Source organism: Homalodisca vitripennis, chromosome X (genome assembly GCF_021130785.1).
Source record: "Homalodisca vitripennis isolate AUS2020 chromosome X, UT_GWSS_2.1, whole genome shotgun sequence".
Lineage (NCBI taxonomy): Eukaryota > Metazoa > Arthropoda > Insecta > Hemiptera > Cicadellidae > Homalodisca > Homalodisca vitripennis.
In genome coordinates, this window is record NC_060215.1 from 10,061,095 (window position 1) to 10,079,968 (window position 18,874).

The 18,874-nt window shown below is 34.2% G+C and overlaps 1 protein-coding gene across 1 annotated transcript in view; it reads right to left on the reverse strand.

The window, feature by feature from the left end:
• The window catches only part of LOC124368671 (dihydropyrimidine dehydrogenase [NADP(+)]), a 139,391-nt gene that overhangs the window by 35,867 nt on the left and 84,650 nt on the right, over positions 1-18,874 (reverse strand). The window contains exons 2-9 of the mRNA XM_046825941.1: positions 17,821-17,931; positions 13,212-13,382; positions 10,943-11,104; positions 8,572-8,753; positions 6,559-6,685; positions 3,072-3,222; positions 892-1,064; positions 192-402 (exon numbers count right to left, since the gene is read on the reverse strand). Coding sequence (XP_046681897.1) covers positions 192-402; positions 892-1,064; positions 3,072-3,222; positions 6,559-6,685; positions 8,572-8,753; positions 10,943-11,104; positions 13,212-13,382; positions 17,821-17,931 — 1,288 coding nt within the window. The remainder of the gene's footprint in view (positions 1-191; positions 403-891; positions 1,065-3,071; positions 3,223-6,558; positions 6,686-8,571; positions 8,754-10,942; positions 11,105-13,211; positions 13,383-17,820; positions 17,932-18,874) is intronic.

Below are 18,874 nucleotides of genomic sequence, written 5' to 3' on the forward strand. Positions count from 1 at the left end.
TATCTAAAGTTGTGACAGAGTGTTAATCTCACCAAATAATACTATAAGTAGTACTGTGTTCTTGTATCACTACACGATTTCAAATGTCCTAAAAAATTGTGCTTCTTTTTCCTGGTTTAATTGCGTTGATATCTCATCCTATGTTTTAATTTATATTGTCAACAATATAAGGAATAGCAATTTATGCTCACCATCATTATTGTAGAGTCCAGATCCAAACGCAGATATCACAAAGTCAGCTTTGATCCTCATGGTCTGCTCAGGGTCCGTTATCCACTGTCCACTGTCAGTTTGTTCTGTCCTGTAGAACTCCATGGCAGTGATCTTACCGTTCTCCACGATAACTCTCTTGGGGGACAGGAAAGGCAGAAACTCACACTTTTCTTCTCGAGCTAGTTCTATCTGAAAGAATGTATTTTATTTTATTTTGTATTACAGTTGAATGATACCCAAGCTCTACGGTGTATGCTCAAAATTCTTTTAATGCGACTAAGTCGTAAAAAATTGTAAGAATTATAATCTATTCAAAATGTTCTGTTTTCTAAAAGCATTTAAACAAAATATGTTATGTACCTTCACAAGGGTAACATATTTCAACATCATTTGGTTTTATAATAAACCCATACAAAATGAGTGTTTTAAAGCACAAAATGTTGCTCTGCTCAGAAAATGAAGACATTTCTATCCACTTATCATCTATAAGTTTAATTACTCTGATGAATATCAATGTAAATATTTGAAACAACACTTCACTCCACAACACTATTGTATAAGCACCAGGTTAATGTAAATGGAAGGAGAAATGAAGGAAATATTTAGGATTAAATTGAATACTTTTCCTACTTTGAGTCTTATCATACTAAAATGAGCTATCACTACGTGTACATGTACCTCCTCTGGGACAGCTCTTATGTTTGTGAAACCCCTGCGGAATACCACAAAGACTCGGGTTGCACCACATCTAAGGGCGGAGGTAGCACAGTCGAACGCTGTGTCCCCAGCACCCAAAACAATAACTCTGCCATACAGCGATGGTAGCTGACAAGTGCACTGACCACACAAACCTGTACAATTAGAGAGTCTGCATCAGTGATAGGCGCAGGACTCATAAATACGAGGAGTAACGTGTTTTAAATCTAATATGTGTTTGTTTAAACTGTACTAGAAATTTGGCCACGGTATTACCGCTCGTTTTCGTTACTTTCTTTCGTTAACTAAGGTGTAAGGCACTCCTTCGTTGTTAATTTGAGATAAGAGCTTATGGTTGCTGTTTGTAATAATAAACACTTATGGTGTATTTACAGTCTAGGATACTAAGCAAAAGTTCTGTTAAATGTCTGAAATTAGAACATAGACTCAATAAGAGTCAGTGTGACACTAGTAGAGCAGAAGTTCAAGAATTGAATCTAAAGGTGGTACAATTACATTTCAACTGGAATAGATTTTTTTTTATTTTTAAAGAAAATTGTGTCCATTTGGCCTTTTGAAGACGGAAAAAAATAGAAAAATCATCATTCCATGAGGAGTGGTATGAATTTTTAGCAGAATTTTGGGACATCTTATTACCATCAGGCCCAAAGAAAAATATTTGAGTATAAGGATATAATACTTGTACAGTATGTACATGAAATATGACTTGATGAAGTGATATTTTTATCTACACAAAAATTAAATTTATTGTGAAAAACATTATTAAAAACTTGTAATTCTTTTCAATTATACTCAATTGAAAAATATGATTTTCTAATGAATAAAAAGCATGTCACTCTCTGTATAGTAATAAATTTTAATCAAAGGATAGCAATGTTTTGAATTTTTGCATATTCTTCTTGATGTTATTTTTAGAGTTTTGAAAAAGTAGACTGAAGTTTTCAGTGAAAGTAAGCATGTATGTTTTGTTTGTAACTATATTTTTTGAAATGATAACAAGATTTCAGACATTTTCCATCATTACATGTTACAAAAGGTTTAACACAATGTTTCGAGGATTCGACTTGTGCTTGGGAGTTGCATTCTGTGCAGTGACAACGCCTGGACTGGACTCCAAGCAGCTTTTGGGTATGCTTGTACCCTTTTATTTCCATTCTTTTCTCCTTTCTGTTCTTTATTTTTGTATGTATTAATATCTCCCCAACCTGACGAAGAGGATAGATTCTAATCCTCGAAAGGTTTTGTTATACCTTTTGTAACATACAATGATGGCAAATGTCCAAAATTCTGTTATCCTTTCAAACCTTCCATCGTCAATAACAAACTTTAAACGAAGTATATTGTTTTACTAAAATCTGCCAGTATTCCTAACCATTTTTTATTACTGGTTTCTATTACTGCAACTGACACTACTACCAGTATTATCATTCTGCATTCTGGGCAAGTGAAACACAGAAAAGAGTAATCTTTTCACATGGCAGATTCTGTTCTCTGATGGGGTATTTTTTCATTTATAAAATTGTACTTGGATTAATGTTATTTTATATTTTGTGTGTGTGTATATTATCCTACAAACAAACCAAAATTATTTCTTAATCACTAAAAACATAATGAAAATTTTGATTTCTGATTTTAATAAAATAGGTTTAAAAGCAGGATATTTTGTCACATGCAAAAGTTTGGCATTGTTTGTTTAGACAATTGGACCCTATAATCGCTAAATTCTAAGTGATTTCAATTATATGAAACATTTAATTTTTATAGGCTAATTTTAAGTGTGCTATCTTGAACAATTTGATAGAGTAAAACTTTAAGATATATTTATCGTTGATCAATCTGTTAGCCATGCAAAAAGGGGGAGGAGGAGAAATAAAATTTAAAATTATTCAAAATGTAACTTAAGCTCACATATAAGATTACTCAGTGAATTCTCGTTTTTCTCCTCCCTCAACTTCCTCCCACTGACAGAATAAAAGAGTGTCAGTTTATGTTCTATTTGATAGAGTTTCACTTTATATTTAATGTGTTAAACCATTTATAAATTATTGAACTATTCCAGAACATTTGTAATGTAGGATAAAACTACCAATATTATGTTATCTAACTAGGAGTTAAATGCTAGAAGAGTTAATTTTATTTACCTCTTTTACTCCCATTTGCAACTTCTGGTAAAAATGTTTTTGAAGTATAAAAACCCATTTCACTGGTAAGTCCATCAGTAAGACTGTCATGTTTGGCTTCAGGTAGTCCAATGCCTATAAAAATAGCTTTGTAGCCACTTTTACGAAGGTTCTAAAACACAAGAATAAACCATCATAAATAGTTATTAATTCATTCCATACTGATTAAGAACAATAAACACTAGATTTATATGACAATTACCTTTCATCAGATTGAATTTAGGGTTTATATACTTAATGCTTTGAGGACAAGGTATAACAATAGTTATCTAAAATATTCCTGCATTATTTAGTACACTGGATGAAAATAAGTGAAGACGAAAAAAGTGACCCACATAAAACAATTATGATCTCAAATGAACTTTTCACTAAATTAGCACAACAAATATTTACCACTAAAAAAATAATAGCAGACTTATTCAGCTCTCCAACATGACTACAGAGGAGATACAGGATATGATTAAGGGCTAAAGCCTTAGTAGGACTTGATGCATCATCAAAGTTACTTAAGCTCTGCAGCGATGCTCTCTCACCTTCCATTGTCAAGTCATGAGTTATGAGTCTTATAAGTTATAAGTGTTTCTACTAACATTTTTTACTAACATTCTAATTTGTATTGTCCATTGAACCTTTGTTGCATAAATGCACACTTTATCAAACTTTTAAACAAATTATGCAGTCATTGACAGACAGCCAACATGGGTTCGTTACTGGAAAATCAACCACAACTGCACTGATAGACCTTGCTGAGTATATAATTGAGAACATAGAAAATGGCAACACTATCACCAGCCTGTATCTTGACCTAAGCAAGGCTTTTGACTGCCTGGGACATAATCTTATTCTAGCTAAACTACAAAATTTAGGAATCCAACGAACAGCACTAAAATGGTTTGCAAGTTATTTAAAAGGATGAAGCCAAATGGTAGAACTAAAACACACAACAAGAGGATTTACAAGTACTGTCAGATCTGAATTGGTACCGACTAACAGAGGAGTTCCCCAGGGCTCTGTCCTAGGGCCAATTCTGTTTGTGCTGTTTATCAATGATTTTCCAGAACATCTAGAGGAATACAGTAAGATGGTCATGTATGCGGATGACACTGTGCTGCTTACTGCAAACAGAAATGTAGATCAACTAGAAGTGAACACTTTTATTGCCTTCAATGTGACACAAGACTATTGTGTGAAAAATGACTTAGTTCTCAATGAAAGTAAGACCAAGCAAATGTCATTTGGGAATAAAAAGTCTACAGTATCTGAAATGCCCAACCTGACAGCAGCTGACAAAATCATACATCTAGGTGTCATACTTGATGAAAATTTATCCTGGAATAATCAAGTGGACAACCTTTGCCTAAAACTCGGGTCAGCTCTCTATGCCATAAAACGAATCAAGGCAACTAGTACCACTGAGGCAACAAGGACTGCATACTATGCATTGTTTGAAAGCCATTTACGCTATGGTATTACTGTCTGGGGTGGATCCACTATGGGCAATCTCAACCGCGTCCTGGGTATGCAGAAAAGGGCAATCAGAGTAATAGCAGGCTTAAGTCCAAGACAAAGCTGTAGAGATGTTTTCAAGAACCTGAACATCCTGACGGTCACTTCAATCTACATCCTAGATACTGTCCTTTACTGTGTGACCAAAGACCCCCCTAAACAAAGTGACGTGCATGAATACAACACCAGATATGCAGGAAACTATGTGCTGCCAGGTCATAGAACAGCCATGTATGAAAGGAAACCATTGTATGCAGGAGTGAAGATGCTAAACAAGATACCAGACCACTTGAAAGCTGGAGGCCCTGTGCTTATGAAGAGGAAGCTACAGAGATGGCTGCTAGACAAGGATTTCTACACCCTAAATGAATTCTTTACTTGGGGAGACCCCACATAACACTGAAGAAGCTTTTTCATTTCACTTTGTACCTATTATACTAATTTGACTTAAATTTGACGCTGTAACATTTTTTGAAGAAATTGTAATAAAGGATATTGTCTATTGTCTATTGTCACGGAATGGCATCATAGGGTGGAGTCAGTATTATCTTCAGATTCGGCATCAGTGCTTAAAAAACAATGCCTTCACCAGGTGCATATGTCAGGTGCCAGTTAAAGGCAAATGGTCAATTTTTTACTATTTATATAAACTACATGAAAGATTATTTAAATGAATTTAAATGAATACGCTAAATTAAAGCTGAGGGAAAGAATAGTTGTTTAATGAAGAATTGCATGATATGAACTAGCAAGGCTATCCAGAAAGCAACCTTCATTTTCCTTAAAATGGCAAGCATTAAGGGAAGCTACACAGTCACTCTATTGATATACAGATCGATACACTGAGTACTTTGATTCTTCAAGATTCAGTGGTGGGAATTTCACGCTATTTGTCATTTGTTTACAACAGCAGATCAAAGTACAATACATTTTAAAAATCCCAATAAAAGTGAAGTCTATTCACAATTTTATTAGTGAAGAAAACTCCAAATCTGATGACACTCATCGGGAATGTGTGCTGCATAAATATTAATATGCTGAATTAAATATTATGAGTAGCAGTTATGTATCAGTGGTGTCTTTTCTTTAAGAATGTGTTAGAAATGTCCGTGGTGATTATGATAAACGTGGCCACCCACATATGATAAACAATTAACTGTTCCAGAAGATCAACATGAAGGTCTGTGAAAACTGGTATTTTTCAACATCTGTGGTCTCAGAAAGTTTTCCACAGATTTTTAAACTGTGTGACACTAGGTTATATAGTCTTTTAAGCTAGGCTTCCGTGAACTTTGTGCTTTTTGGATGGCCAAAATTCTTACTGAAAACTACAAAACACAATTGAACGCTTCTTTTGAATTTGTTTTTTACTTGTGACTTGGAAAGATTGCCAGTAAGATAGCAGAGCACAATTGTGACGAGTGATAAGAGCAGCAGCTTTGAGCTCTTCTTACGTCAATCGTGAATCATCATACAGCTTCACAAAATTAACTGTCAAACTCTATCATCATTGTCTAAACTAAAACAGTTCTGGAAAAGGCATAGGTCAATAGATCCCACTCTTATAATCAAGAACCGCAGTCTTTTGATGATCAGTTTAATACTTTCAGTGTGACGTGAATCATGTACCAACTTCAGGACCATCAGAATAGTAAAAGTTGCGTCCACTGCAGTCGATATGTTAAATGAGGTGTAACTATGTTCAAAAAGCAACAAGTGGTTTTGTCTACTTTTGCATACTTTTTTTACTTCAACTAGGAAATACAATATTCTGTCATCAGTGACTAAGATTTCAGGTGGCAGATTTTTTACTGAGACAATTTTTAAATTAGTTAAGAGAAATCTGCTGATCAAATTTTAAAATCTGTCTGGTGAAAATTTTTAAATATAAAAAAGAGGTTGCGATCTGGACAGACCTCGTATAAATGAATCCCTGTATTACCATAATAGTCAGGTCATTTTTTGATAGAGATCTCTGTGTATGAATTTTGACCCCTAAATTCTTGAGGAGTTCCACCTCGAAGTTGACGACACTCAGGGGTAATCGGTATTGTGGGATCTCTGACGAACTGAAACAAAATAATACAGTTATATAAGAAATTAATTTTATAATAAGAGTATAATCTATTTGAATTTCATAAACTACTTACAGTGCAGCGTTACTGCTAGTTTCTACTCACATAACATAGCTATGGTGGGAGGGTATGATTCAATGTGAATATTGAGTTTAGCTCCGTCTTGACTCCTGGAATCTGGAGTTCACATCCGCCTGAGGAGATCCAAAAAAAATCAGTGACGAAGAAGCTCAAACTGAACTCTTTGCATCATTTCTACATCGGAGACACATAGACTACAAAATCAACTCTAACCTAGATAAGGTGTTCTCATCGTCTCATCGTCTCATCAGGTGCACAATTGTGATCATCTCCATTGTGCTATGGGATCGTACCTAAAACATCATAGGACAGGGTAAACCAGACAATGTGTCTCTGATGTCATCGACTATTTGGATCTCAGACGAACATGATTCCAGATTCCAGTCATGTCTGTGACAGTGTCACATTTCAGACACTACACTAAGTGGAAGGTGAAGTGGAACTGAACTCAGTATTCACAGTTATTCTTTATTGAATGAGAGTAACTATTTTTTTAAGTCAACACTTCAAAGACAAGTGGACACATAGGGCAGCATACATATGAAACTTTGCCCCAATCACGTGTTCCAAATCCTCATCTGATATACAAGGATTTGTAAATTTCTTGTGTTTGTGTATACAAATTGTACAGAATGGTGGTAGATAAACATCACGTTCAACAATTACCATAATTTAACACCTCACAAAGCCTATAACACAAAAGGATTTTATTGTAGAAATGCCATTTTTATAGTGAAACATGCTGATGCTATCTACTAACAGTGACGTACAACCCTAAAAGAATATTGTTCGATTGTTGAGAAAAGGAGTGTAGTGTTTTGGAAGCACAATGCACATGTAATATCAGTCTTGAAAAGTAAGGATGATTCCATTATTAGTAGATCCGGGAACCAGGAGTTTTAAGCAAAGGTAGACAGACGTCTATAAGCTCTGTTTGCGTGTTGTTCCATGTCCAAATATAAATTATTAAATCTTGTGAATTGCATAAATGTATGTAAAAAGTGATAAATAACAAGTTAATTAAGATAGTTAAGTGAATTTGTAATAGTGTGGATATTAAATTATTAGGTTTTTGAAGTCAAACAACTTCACCATTTTTTAAATGATACCATTTTGTGTTGGTATCGAAGTTATAAGTACTCCCAGAAAAAGTACTAATGATAACTTGACATTAAATGGAAACAAAAACTACAGCATCCAGGAGTCTTTTAAAATTAAAAGGAACTTTTAATAAATGAGTATATTGAACATTTAAAATTTACTTACTTAAAATTCTCTTTTGTTCTAAAAACAGTGTTTTATTTTTAAATGGAATATTTAATTAATTAATTATTAATAAAATTAATATATATTATAATAAATTATTAATGAAATATCTTCCTGTCACATTAACTCATAAAGTGAGGTGGCAAGAAACATAAAACTTTATCATTTTACATTAGTGAAAAACACATGCAAAAATCACTTAAAATAATATTAATCGGAGTGTAAAAGTTCAAGTGTGGTATTAAATGTTTGAACAATTCACAGCTTTATATAAAACTGTGTTTAAACTAGTCCATTATCAAATTTAGTATTAGAGCCATAATAAATCACATCAACTTGGGGCAAATAACTTTCTAAAACAATTTTTTTTTTAAGTTTAGTATTGTATCTTCAGCGTATTGTGTAAGATACATTACATTAACTACATTTTATAAGGCTATGCAGGTTATATAGGATAGTGTTATTCTACATGTACATAGTCTATAATATGTTGCTTGAACCAGCAATTCGATAAGACAATGTCATTAACTTACCTGAGACCACCGACGTAGCTAAGTTTTTCAAATATGTCAATATTGTTATAGCCCATTCGTGCAAGGAATGTTGCACAAGAGATAGAAGCTGGTCCACAGCCAATCAATGCAATCTTAGACTCTGAAAACTTAACTTGGACACCAGAGGCACGTTTCTGTGGGATTCTCATTTGTTTGAAAACCTAGATAAACAACAAACAAATCAACGTTACATTTTATATAAAAATACAAATGGTAGTATTTGAGTGATTAAAATGCTTATTTTACTGCTATAAAAATTGTTATATGCTCTGACTATGTGCGTCTTATTTTATGGATGGTTAAGGGTATTTTTATTTTGAAGAATTAAAAATCCATGTTTAACTGACAAATTTAATTGTAATAAATATTAAACAATTAGATTTCCTAATATTTTCTGTTGTGATAAAATGTTAGTATTTAAGAAACTGAAAGCTCTTTGTTGGTAGATTGGAGGCCAGGTAGAAGGAGGGTGTGATGAGACAAACACGGACATGACTTTTTTCCACTTCAACAAATGTGTTCTTGAAATAAAAAAATTATTGAAGCTCCCACTCATCAACAACCAAGCTCTAAAACTCACCAATCCTCCTATTGGCTAATGAAATCCAACCATTAGAACTTTAGAAAAAAGTCCAAAAAAGCCATAGAGCCACTAGGCATGCAACACTTAAAAATGACTCACTACTTGAAGAATTATTTTTATTGCAAAATATCTCATTTTATTCAACCAGCTGGCCTATTACCAATCACCATCACTTACTTAGTAATTCAAGCGTTCTGTCAAATCTTAACTCAGTGTTTGTGGTAAGTGAACATAATTTATTTGCACCAGCATAGTTTTGAAGATGGCTTTGCTGAAAATGTTACAGTCTTGAGTATGACCTTGGCGAAATTTTCGTCCAAACTGTGTAAGCTTCACGTTGCTTCTTCAGATATTGGAAAGGCATTTGGCAGCAAGAGACTTTGCCATTGCTAATGTTTTACGGGTGCTAAATAGCTTTTGAGAATAAGTGTGGACTTAAGAGTTCAAGTCAGATTTGTAGATAGGTTGGTGCATTTGCTTGTATCTTGACTCAGCTTTTCTGAAGCTTCAGGAACCCTGAAAATTTATCTTTACATTCACTCCACCTTCCTCATCTTTATCACAGTTTTGCAATTTTGTAAAATATTGTCATGAAACTCAGGGGATTTTGCATCACTCTGTTCGTACTTCATACTGTGATTGCCCAAAGTTGTGTTTATAGTTAGTGATGTCGTAAATATTCCAATGTGAGAAAGAGAACAAGATGTTTATGATACAATAAAAAATTATTTGTTTTTAAGCAGTGTTTCTATAATTTCCTCATTGCCCAGAGCTTTGATATCGGATTTGGTTGAATTATGAGCCTGCTTTAATTTATTAAAATAAAGCATAGACATTTCTATTAATTTCATTGTATTACTTTTACATATTATCATGCATTTTTAAGTTTCAATTTTAATCAGTATTACAAAGGCTAACCCAAAATCTCTGAAAATCCAATTATTTTTATATGAGAAGTGTTTTGATTAACCTTTTGAAGACCAATGGACAATATGATGGCCAACCACGTTTCATCAAAAAAGCCCGCTGGAAGATATATCATCCATTGTGTGTATTTTTGTTAAAAACAAGCAGATTTGTACACACATTTATTTCATGGCATTGGAAACATGGTATTCGTTGTCTTATAATTGTTATCCAATAAATTATAATTTGGCATGTTTACCATTCTTTAAGAGTACTTTTTTTTTTAAATATGTCTTCCCATGATCAAATTTTTTTTGTTTTCACCCTACAAAGAAGCAAATTTAAGCAATTAAACAGGAATAATTTTGTTGTATATTCAATCCCTAATGAGGAAATAAAATCCAGCTATTGTAAAAAATTCTAAAAAACAGTTTTGTTAGAAACATTAGTAAGAAAATTATAAAGGTATACCTTTTATAACTCATGAATTATTTTGTAGGTTTTCGGAAATTCCTCATTTTGGACACAATCTTTTTTTGTTTCCACCCAATGCAACTTGATAACAAAGGATTCTAGTGACATTAAAAACACATTTGTCACGATTCTCTAAGGGCTCTAAGGGATGAAATCTTGCTTTCACCTCAGGAAAAAGAAGCTCACATCTTGGCTGTTCAAGATTTTATTAAGATTTCTAAAAATGATGACTTTTTGTTCCTCCACATTTCAGTTTCAGCTGAAAGGATGCAGATTTCAAGATGCAGCAGGTATGTACACTAGATACTCTTTGAATACGTCCTGTATACTTGTATATATTAGACTTTTATAACAAAGAAATAACAAAGAATATAACTCTGTACTGACCTCAGTAGCAAACTGCTGAAGACCTCCAATGTTAATGGGGCCCTCCTCTGAGGCTTGGAGGTTACAACCACCAACACAAAGGTCACTGGTAGGACACACCATGCCGCACGTCAGGCCCAGAGGGTTGTCCGAGAATATGGCCTTGGCCGCTCCATAGTAGTTCTGTAACAACATAAAATTGCCACTAAAACTGCTGACCCACATGTCGTTAATACCCCTGATTAATGAGAGAAATGTCAAACTGAAGAGACCAGTGCTACAAGCCAGTTTACCTCAGAGCATTATAACTTGGTGGGTATTATTTTAGTTTGACTATGTACCATTGTGCGATATTAGGGGAAATAATCAATAGTGATATAAACAAGTGAAACACAACAAGTTCATAATACTGGAACCATAAAATGTAAATAGGCTTTGAACAAAATAACAATTCATGTAACAAATATGGTACAGTTAAATAAATAAATAAATTTACAGGGTGTCACAAACTTCTGTGAGCGTTAATATTCATAATTTCAAGCAAAAAAATGTCCTATAAATATAGATTGAGAAATGTGGTGTTTTGCCGTTTGCCGCCATTTTGTATTTTTTATAAACAAATTAATAGACATCAGCTGTTTTATATGAGATAAGTTTTACAAGATACCAACTATAACAATTCCAACAGTACTTATTTTATTTCAACAAAATCTGTCAATGCATAAGCAAGCATGAACACTTTAAAGATACGCTTGCACAAGCCAGGAGCAACAAGCAACTGATAACTCTCTACTGTGGAATGTTTGGCACTCAAACAACAGACAAACAGAACAACAAGACAACACAAGTAATAACATTGGATCAATTAAATATAATATATTTATATACAGAATGTTCAAAAAAGGTGTCATAAACTTCTGTGCCTAATAGTACTCATAATATTAAAAAATCCTGTAAACATAGGTTGAGAAATATTTCGTTTAAACCGCTAGCCACCGTTTCGTATTTTTTTATTTAAAAATTATGATCTCTAGAACTAGTAAAGTTACAGACATCAAACTTTGCACATAGGTACATAGTGATACATAATGTTATTTACTTTAATGTTGACAAAATGGTGCCTGTTAAATTTTTAAAGTTAAATAACAAAAAGAAAAAGCCAGTATTGTTATACAAAAGTAACAAGATACCAACTATTTTACAATTTTTATTAAAATTCCAATGGTACTTTTTCACTGAAATCCGTCAAAGTGAGCATGAAGTATGCTTGCACAAGCTGGGAGCAAGAAACAAGACAAAACAGCAAATGTTTTTTAATTGACAAAATGTTTGTAGCCCCGGCTGTGGTTTTTAGAACACTGTGATTGGTCAGTAAGTGCAGACCTACTATTCTTAGTCCAGTTAGGAAATAGTGCATGTTTTAGAGTTAGTTAGCATCGAGTTGACACACAGCATGTGTGTGATTTATGACTTAGGTGTGTCCCAACACTCTAGTATGATTTGTTACTTTGACCTAGATTATGTGTCAGGTTAGAGGAAGAGATCAGATTGCAGATCTCGAAACGTAGTGTTGCTGATTGTTTGTATCACTAAACGATGGCAAATGTTAGAAAAATCTTGTTTCCTTCAGACTCCTTCCATTGTCAAAAACAAACTTCAAACAAAGAATAGACAACATTTTTTACAATATATATCAAATTGTTTATTGAATTTCAGTAAAAATACGTATTAAAGAAAACATCAGGCACCAAATTTATAAGTATAAAGGCTAGGTATTACAAATAAGTAATCATAAAGTGGATTCACTTTATGGACTGATCGCAATAGAACAGCCCGCATCAAAATAGTCCAATGGTGGCTATTGCATTTTAATCCCCCTTTACACCCCATGCCCAATACTGTTGCCAGTTTTACATATATAAACATTACTGATCCGGCTGATGCTCAGCTGGCTGCCATAGAATTGGCCAATATGTCATGATGGTAGCTAGTAATCATTCACCAGTAACTCTGACACGACACAGCTATATTTTTTAATGTAACGTGACTTCTCCTGAGGTGAATGTTAGTGTAACCCTGACTTTGTAGGTGTGCACTGCTAGCTCGATTAAAGGCAAATCTCTGTGCTACGACCAACTGCTGTATCTGCTCCCAATTCTGTTTGTAGTCACTATTTCGATTTTATAAACGAGATTAGATAGTCAGTGAAAACCAAATGATCGGTTCACTGGTTCTTAATATTATTGAATCTTTTTGAGAACGAGTGTTAGGCTTCAACTCGCTTGCCTACCTTGTTAGATATGCTGGTGATGAAGGCCTTGACATCGAGCTGAGTAGGGCAGGACTTCTGGCACGGAGCATCGGCACACTTCAAACACCTTGCTGCTTCCCTTAGGGCTGCTCTTTCACTCAAAGTTGTGTGCTTCACATCATCAAAATTGTTTTTTAACAAACAAGGTGACTGAAAATATAAAGAAATGTTCAACATAGATGTTATGTTAACACAAAGAACTCAACAATTTTAGTCACTAGCACTTTGATGGCTAATCTCCTCCAGTAGCTTCCGTTGGTAGTTGGGTAGTGGGTACCCTAATTAAGCCTCAAGAAAGCTCTGATGATAATTTTCAAGAATCTTGTCAACACCCGATCTTCCCATTCTACAAGATTTTCCCCATAGGTAAGCCAGTTGAGGTTTTGTAAGCCACTCCTAAAACCGTCTTCCCAGCTCTATGTAGTCTCTATTACTTTAATAACTTTACATAATATTTAACAAAGAAATTATTAACAACATATGCATGTTGGTGTTGGAAGGCTCCTGACAAGGTCAGCAATCACTTTAATACTGATTCTGGAAATTTCAACCACCAGAAATTGAAATGGGAACCAGTAAAGAGTCAAGCCTGTGATTGTAAAGCAGCATTTCAAACAGTGAGTGACACAGTTGATGAATGTGTTCCGTGAATATTCTCACATTTTAATCGGAGGTGGGAACCCATTGACATTACATAACGTGAATCTAGTTTTTGTGAAATTTACAGAGGAATTTCTTCAAAAGAAATGTTATTTTCAGTTGTGCTAGTTTTAATCAGTTATAATATCAGTTGAAACAAGGCGGTAACGACAGGGTTACAAATACCAGAGGATAATGTTTCTACCTCTACGTATTGTTTTAGCTTGTCACTTCAAACCACCAGTTGGACTCGTAAATAGCAGTTAAATTAGCGTCATCCATCAAGGTACACAGGTTGAAAACTTGATGTAAGGACATTTTCAGTCAAGACTCACAATTGGCAATCAATTTCTTTCTTAGAGAAAATCCCTCCATCAGCAAAATTAAGTTTTAGTTAAGAAGCCAGACAAACTGATCAGGCTATTTTATTAAATTGTTGTGTTGATTTTATACAGGATGAATAAAAAGTCAGGACCCCCTTCTATTTTTTTTATAAAGTGTATATATGGTGATATATTTGGGTAGTGGAGTTATGTGGAAAGAAAGTTTCATTTTATAATTTTGAAAATTGTTTTCTCTCCCCAAAATGTGGAATTTTGGGGGTAACTCAACACTTTCAAATTTTAACCCCATAATATGACCCCTTATTTTGAAGAACATAAACAAACTTAAATGAAGGTAATGAAGTCTTTACACTAACATTTACAAAACGCCATTAGAAAACGTTGAAGGTTTAAAAATCCAGATTGTTGAGGCTGCAACCAAATACCACTTCAGAATTTTCAAAATGCGAGAGAGGTACTCATCCTACACTTTTCTCACTGCCAAATAGTAGGAGGGCTTCAGTTTTAACATTTGATTTGACTTGGCAACATGGTGAGTTATTAAAAATATTGTTCTGGTAACTCTGGCTATTATTGGATGAGAAAGAGATAGCAATCTCTGGTTTTCACAATTCTTTAAGTTTGTTTATGTTCTTCAAAATGAGAGGTCACTTAAAATTTGAGAGGGGTTTATATTTGTAATTTTTGAGTTGCCCCCAAACTCCCGCATTTTGGGGGACACAAAACATTTTCAAAATAAAATGAAACCTCCTTTCCACATTGCACCATTACCTAAAGGAAATCTCCTTATATAAACTTTAGAAAAAAATATAGGAGGAGGGGTGGGGTCCTGACTTTTTATTCACTCTGTATATTATAATGTAAATAAATAAATACAAATAAAGTAGTAAAAAAAAGGACGAAATAAAAACTAATATATAATATAAACTTATTTTAACTTATACCACTATGAATACATTGATAAGAAGACATTAGTAATAGAGGGAAGGTTTATACTATTTAATTGGTATCACTTATTACTTATTTTCTAATAGATTATTAGGCTGGTAATTTAAATCCTGTACATTTCCGCACAGCGACAGAACACACGTGATGTTATTAATAACCCACACCACACTTCAGGATGTATGGGTACTGTAGGCGAGTCACAAAACGATCCCTAGTCTCTTTGTACACCAGCAAATTCAAGGCGTCAATTACCTCTCTTGAAACTATAATCGTGTGCAATAATGTTGCAGACGTTGAAGGAAACAGGATTTTTCCGGACATTTGCCATCGTTCAGTGAAACAAGAAAACAGTAACACTACGTTTCGAGATCTGCAATCTGATCTCTTCTTCAGGTAAAGAACTAACCTAATACATAATTACAAACTAAGTTAAAATAAACAAATCTTACTAAAGCGTTGTGGCACGCCTAAGTCAGGAATCACAACCTACATGTTGTTGTCAACTTCACTAACACTCTTCGGCCCATCATTAGTTCTCGTGATTCACCTTGCAGGGAATTGTCTAAAGTCCTCTTGGACATCTTAACGCCATTGGTAGGAAAAACTGACTCTTTCATCAAAAATTCCAGGGATTTTCGTAGAGAAGTCAAAATCCCTAAAGTTGACTGAAAACTGACAAACTGGTAAGTTTTGATGTCGAAAGTCTATTTACAAATGTACCAGTTCCAGAAACTCTCGGAATTATTAAATCACGTCTCAAAGAAGACCAAACATTAAAGGATAGAACTAAACTTCCCGTGCCAGTAATTATGGAACTGTTAGAACTATGCACTCAATGCAATTATTTTGAGTTAGAGGGTAAAATTTACCGTCAAGATGAGGGGATGGCAATGGGTTCTCCACTGTCTCCTATTTTCGCCAATATCTTTATGGAGGAATTCGAGCGAAAAGCTTTGGCTTCAGCTCAGTTCAAAACCCGAAGATTTGGTGGAGGTATGTGGATGATACCTTTGTTATTTTTTTCTCATGGAGACATTGAATTAAATAATTTTTTGAATCACATTAATAGTATTTCTCCTTCCATCCGCCTCACAATGGAAGTGGAAGTCAAAACAAGCTTCCCTTTTTGGATGTGTGGTTGTATTAAAGAGATAGGGATGTCCTTAAGACAACTGTTTTTCGAAAGATAACACACACAGGAAAATATTTAAATTATCAATCCAACCATCAAAAATCTGTCAAAGAAGGAGTAGCCTACTCGTTGTTTGATAGAGCAAAGAGCTTGTGCTCAGATAAAGATGGACTAAAAGAAGAATTTAAGAAATTGAATCGGATCTCAGAAGCAATGGATACCCTCAATTAGTAAATTAATAAGTGCAAACGAAACCAGAAGAATCATTCCTGAGTCAGAAAAAAACAGATTTGTGATAAATTTGCGTTTATGTCAATCCCTTATGTGCCGGGATTATCGGAGAAAATTAGAAGAGTAGGTGTAGAAAGTACAACATTAGAACCGCGTTTAAACACACAACACTCTTAGACAAAGTCTCGTAAAAACAAAACCAAAAAATGGCACACAGGATTCCAAAAACTGTGTTTACAGTATAAAATGTAGCTGCAATAGGGAATACATAGGCGAGACAAAAAAGACCACTAAACGTAAGGATAAAAGAACACAAAGAAAACACGAGAAAGGGTTTCACAGAAAAGTCAAAAATTGCACCACCATTGTATGGTCCGAAGACCATCATATGAATTGGGATGAAGCCCACATAATACATCGGGAACCACATTTCTTCAAAAGGAAATTAATTGAGGCAACATACATTAAATTGGCAGACCAACCAATCAGTCCAACCATCAGTCGAGATTAGGCCGCTTTGGTTGCCAATTCTAAAAAAATGAACTAAAGAGAAAACCAAAAGTATCAAACGGATCGGATATTTGTAATAAACCAATGCGGAGTCACAATATGGTTTAAGAAGTTCATCTCGCATGAACCAATAATAACGAAAGGGCCCATTCCTGTTCCCCTTCCCTTGTATTTCCGCCATCTTGTTTTAGCCAGCCGTCACGATTGCCATTGGCTAGTCCCTCTGGTCAGTCGTAGGTGGTCAGTAGACGAGTTGTGACCTGTTTCCGTAGTTTACTTTTAATGATTAGTGTTTTGTATAGTTTTTGTATTAAGTGCATGTCTTTAGTGTTAGTGAAGTTGACAACAACATGTAGGTTGTGATTCCTGACTTAGGCGTGCCACAACGCTTTAGTAAGATTTGTTTATTTTAACTTAGTTTGTAATTATGTATTAGGTTAGTTCTTTACACTGAAGAAGAGATCAGATTGCAGATCTCGAAACGTAGTGTTTACTGTTTTCTTGTTTCACTGAACGATGGCAAATGTCCGGAAAAATCCTGTTTCCTTCACAATCCTTCCATCGTCAAAAATAACCTTTAAACAAGGAGTTGCAGACGTGATTACTGACATAAGTGCCTGCAAAATAAAAGATACCACTACAATACACAGCTACACCGTGTAGTGGGCCAGGGGTCATCTCGTGATTCGCATACAGTAGGTCAAACATCCATTTAATTTTACAAATGTGCTGTTTATTGATTATATTAATAGTTAATTAGTAAACGATATTTTGAAAGTCTTACGCTGTTGTTTTTGTCCATGTTGCGTTTCCATTTCTGCTTGTTTTGCTTCGTAATTGAGGTAGGCAGGAGAGTTGCTTGTTTGACAACTCTCGGGTTCAATGCTAGTAAGTTCTGTAAAATAAAAATAAAATGTAATTTTCGTTAACTCAGAGGAAAAGAAAGAAATATAACTAGGTGCATGGTATTAAATAAGTTTATATATACTAAGAAAACTCTACGCCGTTTCTAGTAAAAGTTATGGGCAAATAACACAAAACAATAATAATCTGTAGGGATAATGCCAATGTCTTGCGCAACACAATATATGCATGATATTTTTTAGTAAGACTTTGAGGTGCCCAGCTTATCCCTTTACGTAGTACTAATGTTAATGGTGTGCGTAGTTTTGGTTCATTGGTTCTTGCATGGTTTGGTTTTGGTGTCTCTTTCTAGGTGGCATTACAATGTAATGGGTTATTTACCCATAATTTTTGGTAGGATCGTTGTAGCAATGTTTTATTCATACCATTGTGTTCCTATTAAATAGACCTTTAAAATCACATGTCACAAGATAGGGGTTGAAGTTTAAAAATTTAAAGTCTCCAACCTTGTTTTTAAAAAAGGGGAAATATTTTATCATTCAAAAAAATCCAAAAACGTATTTTAATAATTATGGTGAAGGTTATACATCGATATCTCAATCCGTTTGGAATATATCCAGACGTATCAATATTAATTTACACCCTGAAATGTAAGGGGTTATTTGCCCATAACTTTTGCCTGGAACGTCGTAGAGATGTTTTACGACTGTCATTGTGTTTCTATTAAATAGACCATTAAAATGATATGTTACAAGACAGGTGTTGCAATTTGAAAATTTAAAGTTACCCCCCCCCCCCCGAAGGTCTACTTTCCTTTGTAAAAGGGGAAACATTTCAGTATCATTCAAACAATCCAAAAAAGTATTTTTATAAGTATAATGAAGGTTATACATCGATATCTCAATCCGTTTGGAATATATCCAAATTATAATAGATTATACTAACTTGTGATGTAGGTAATTTAAATAAACTAA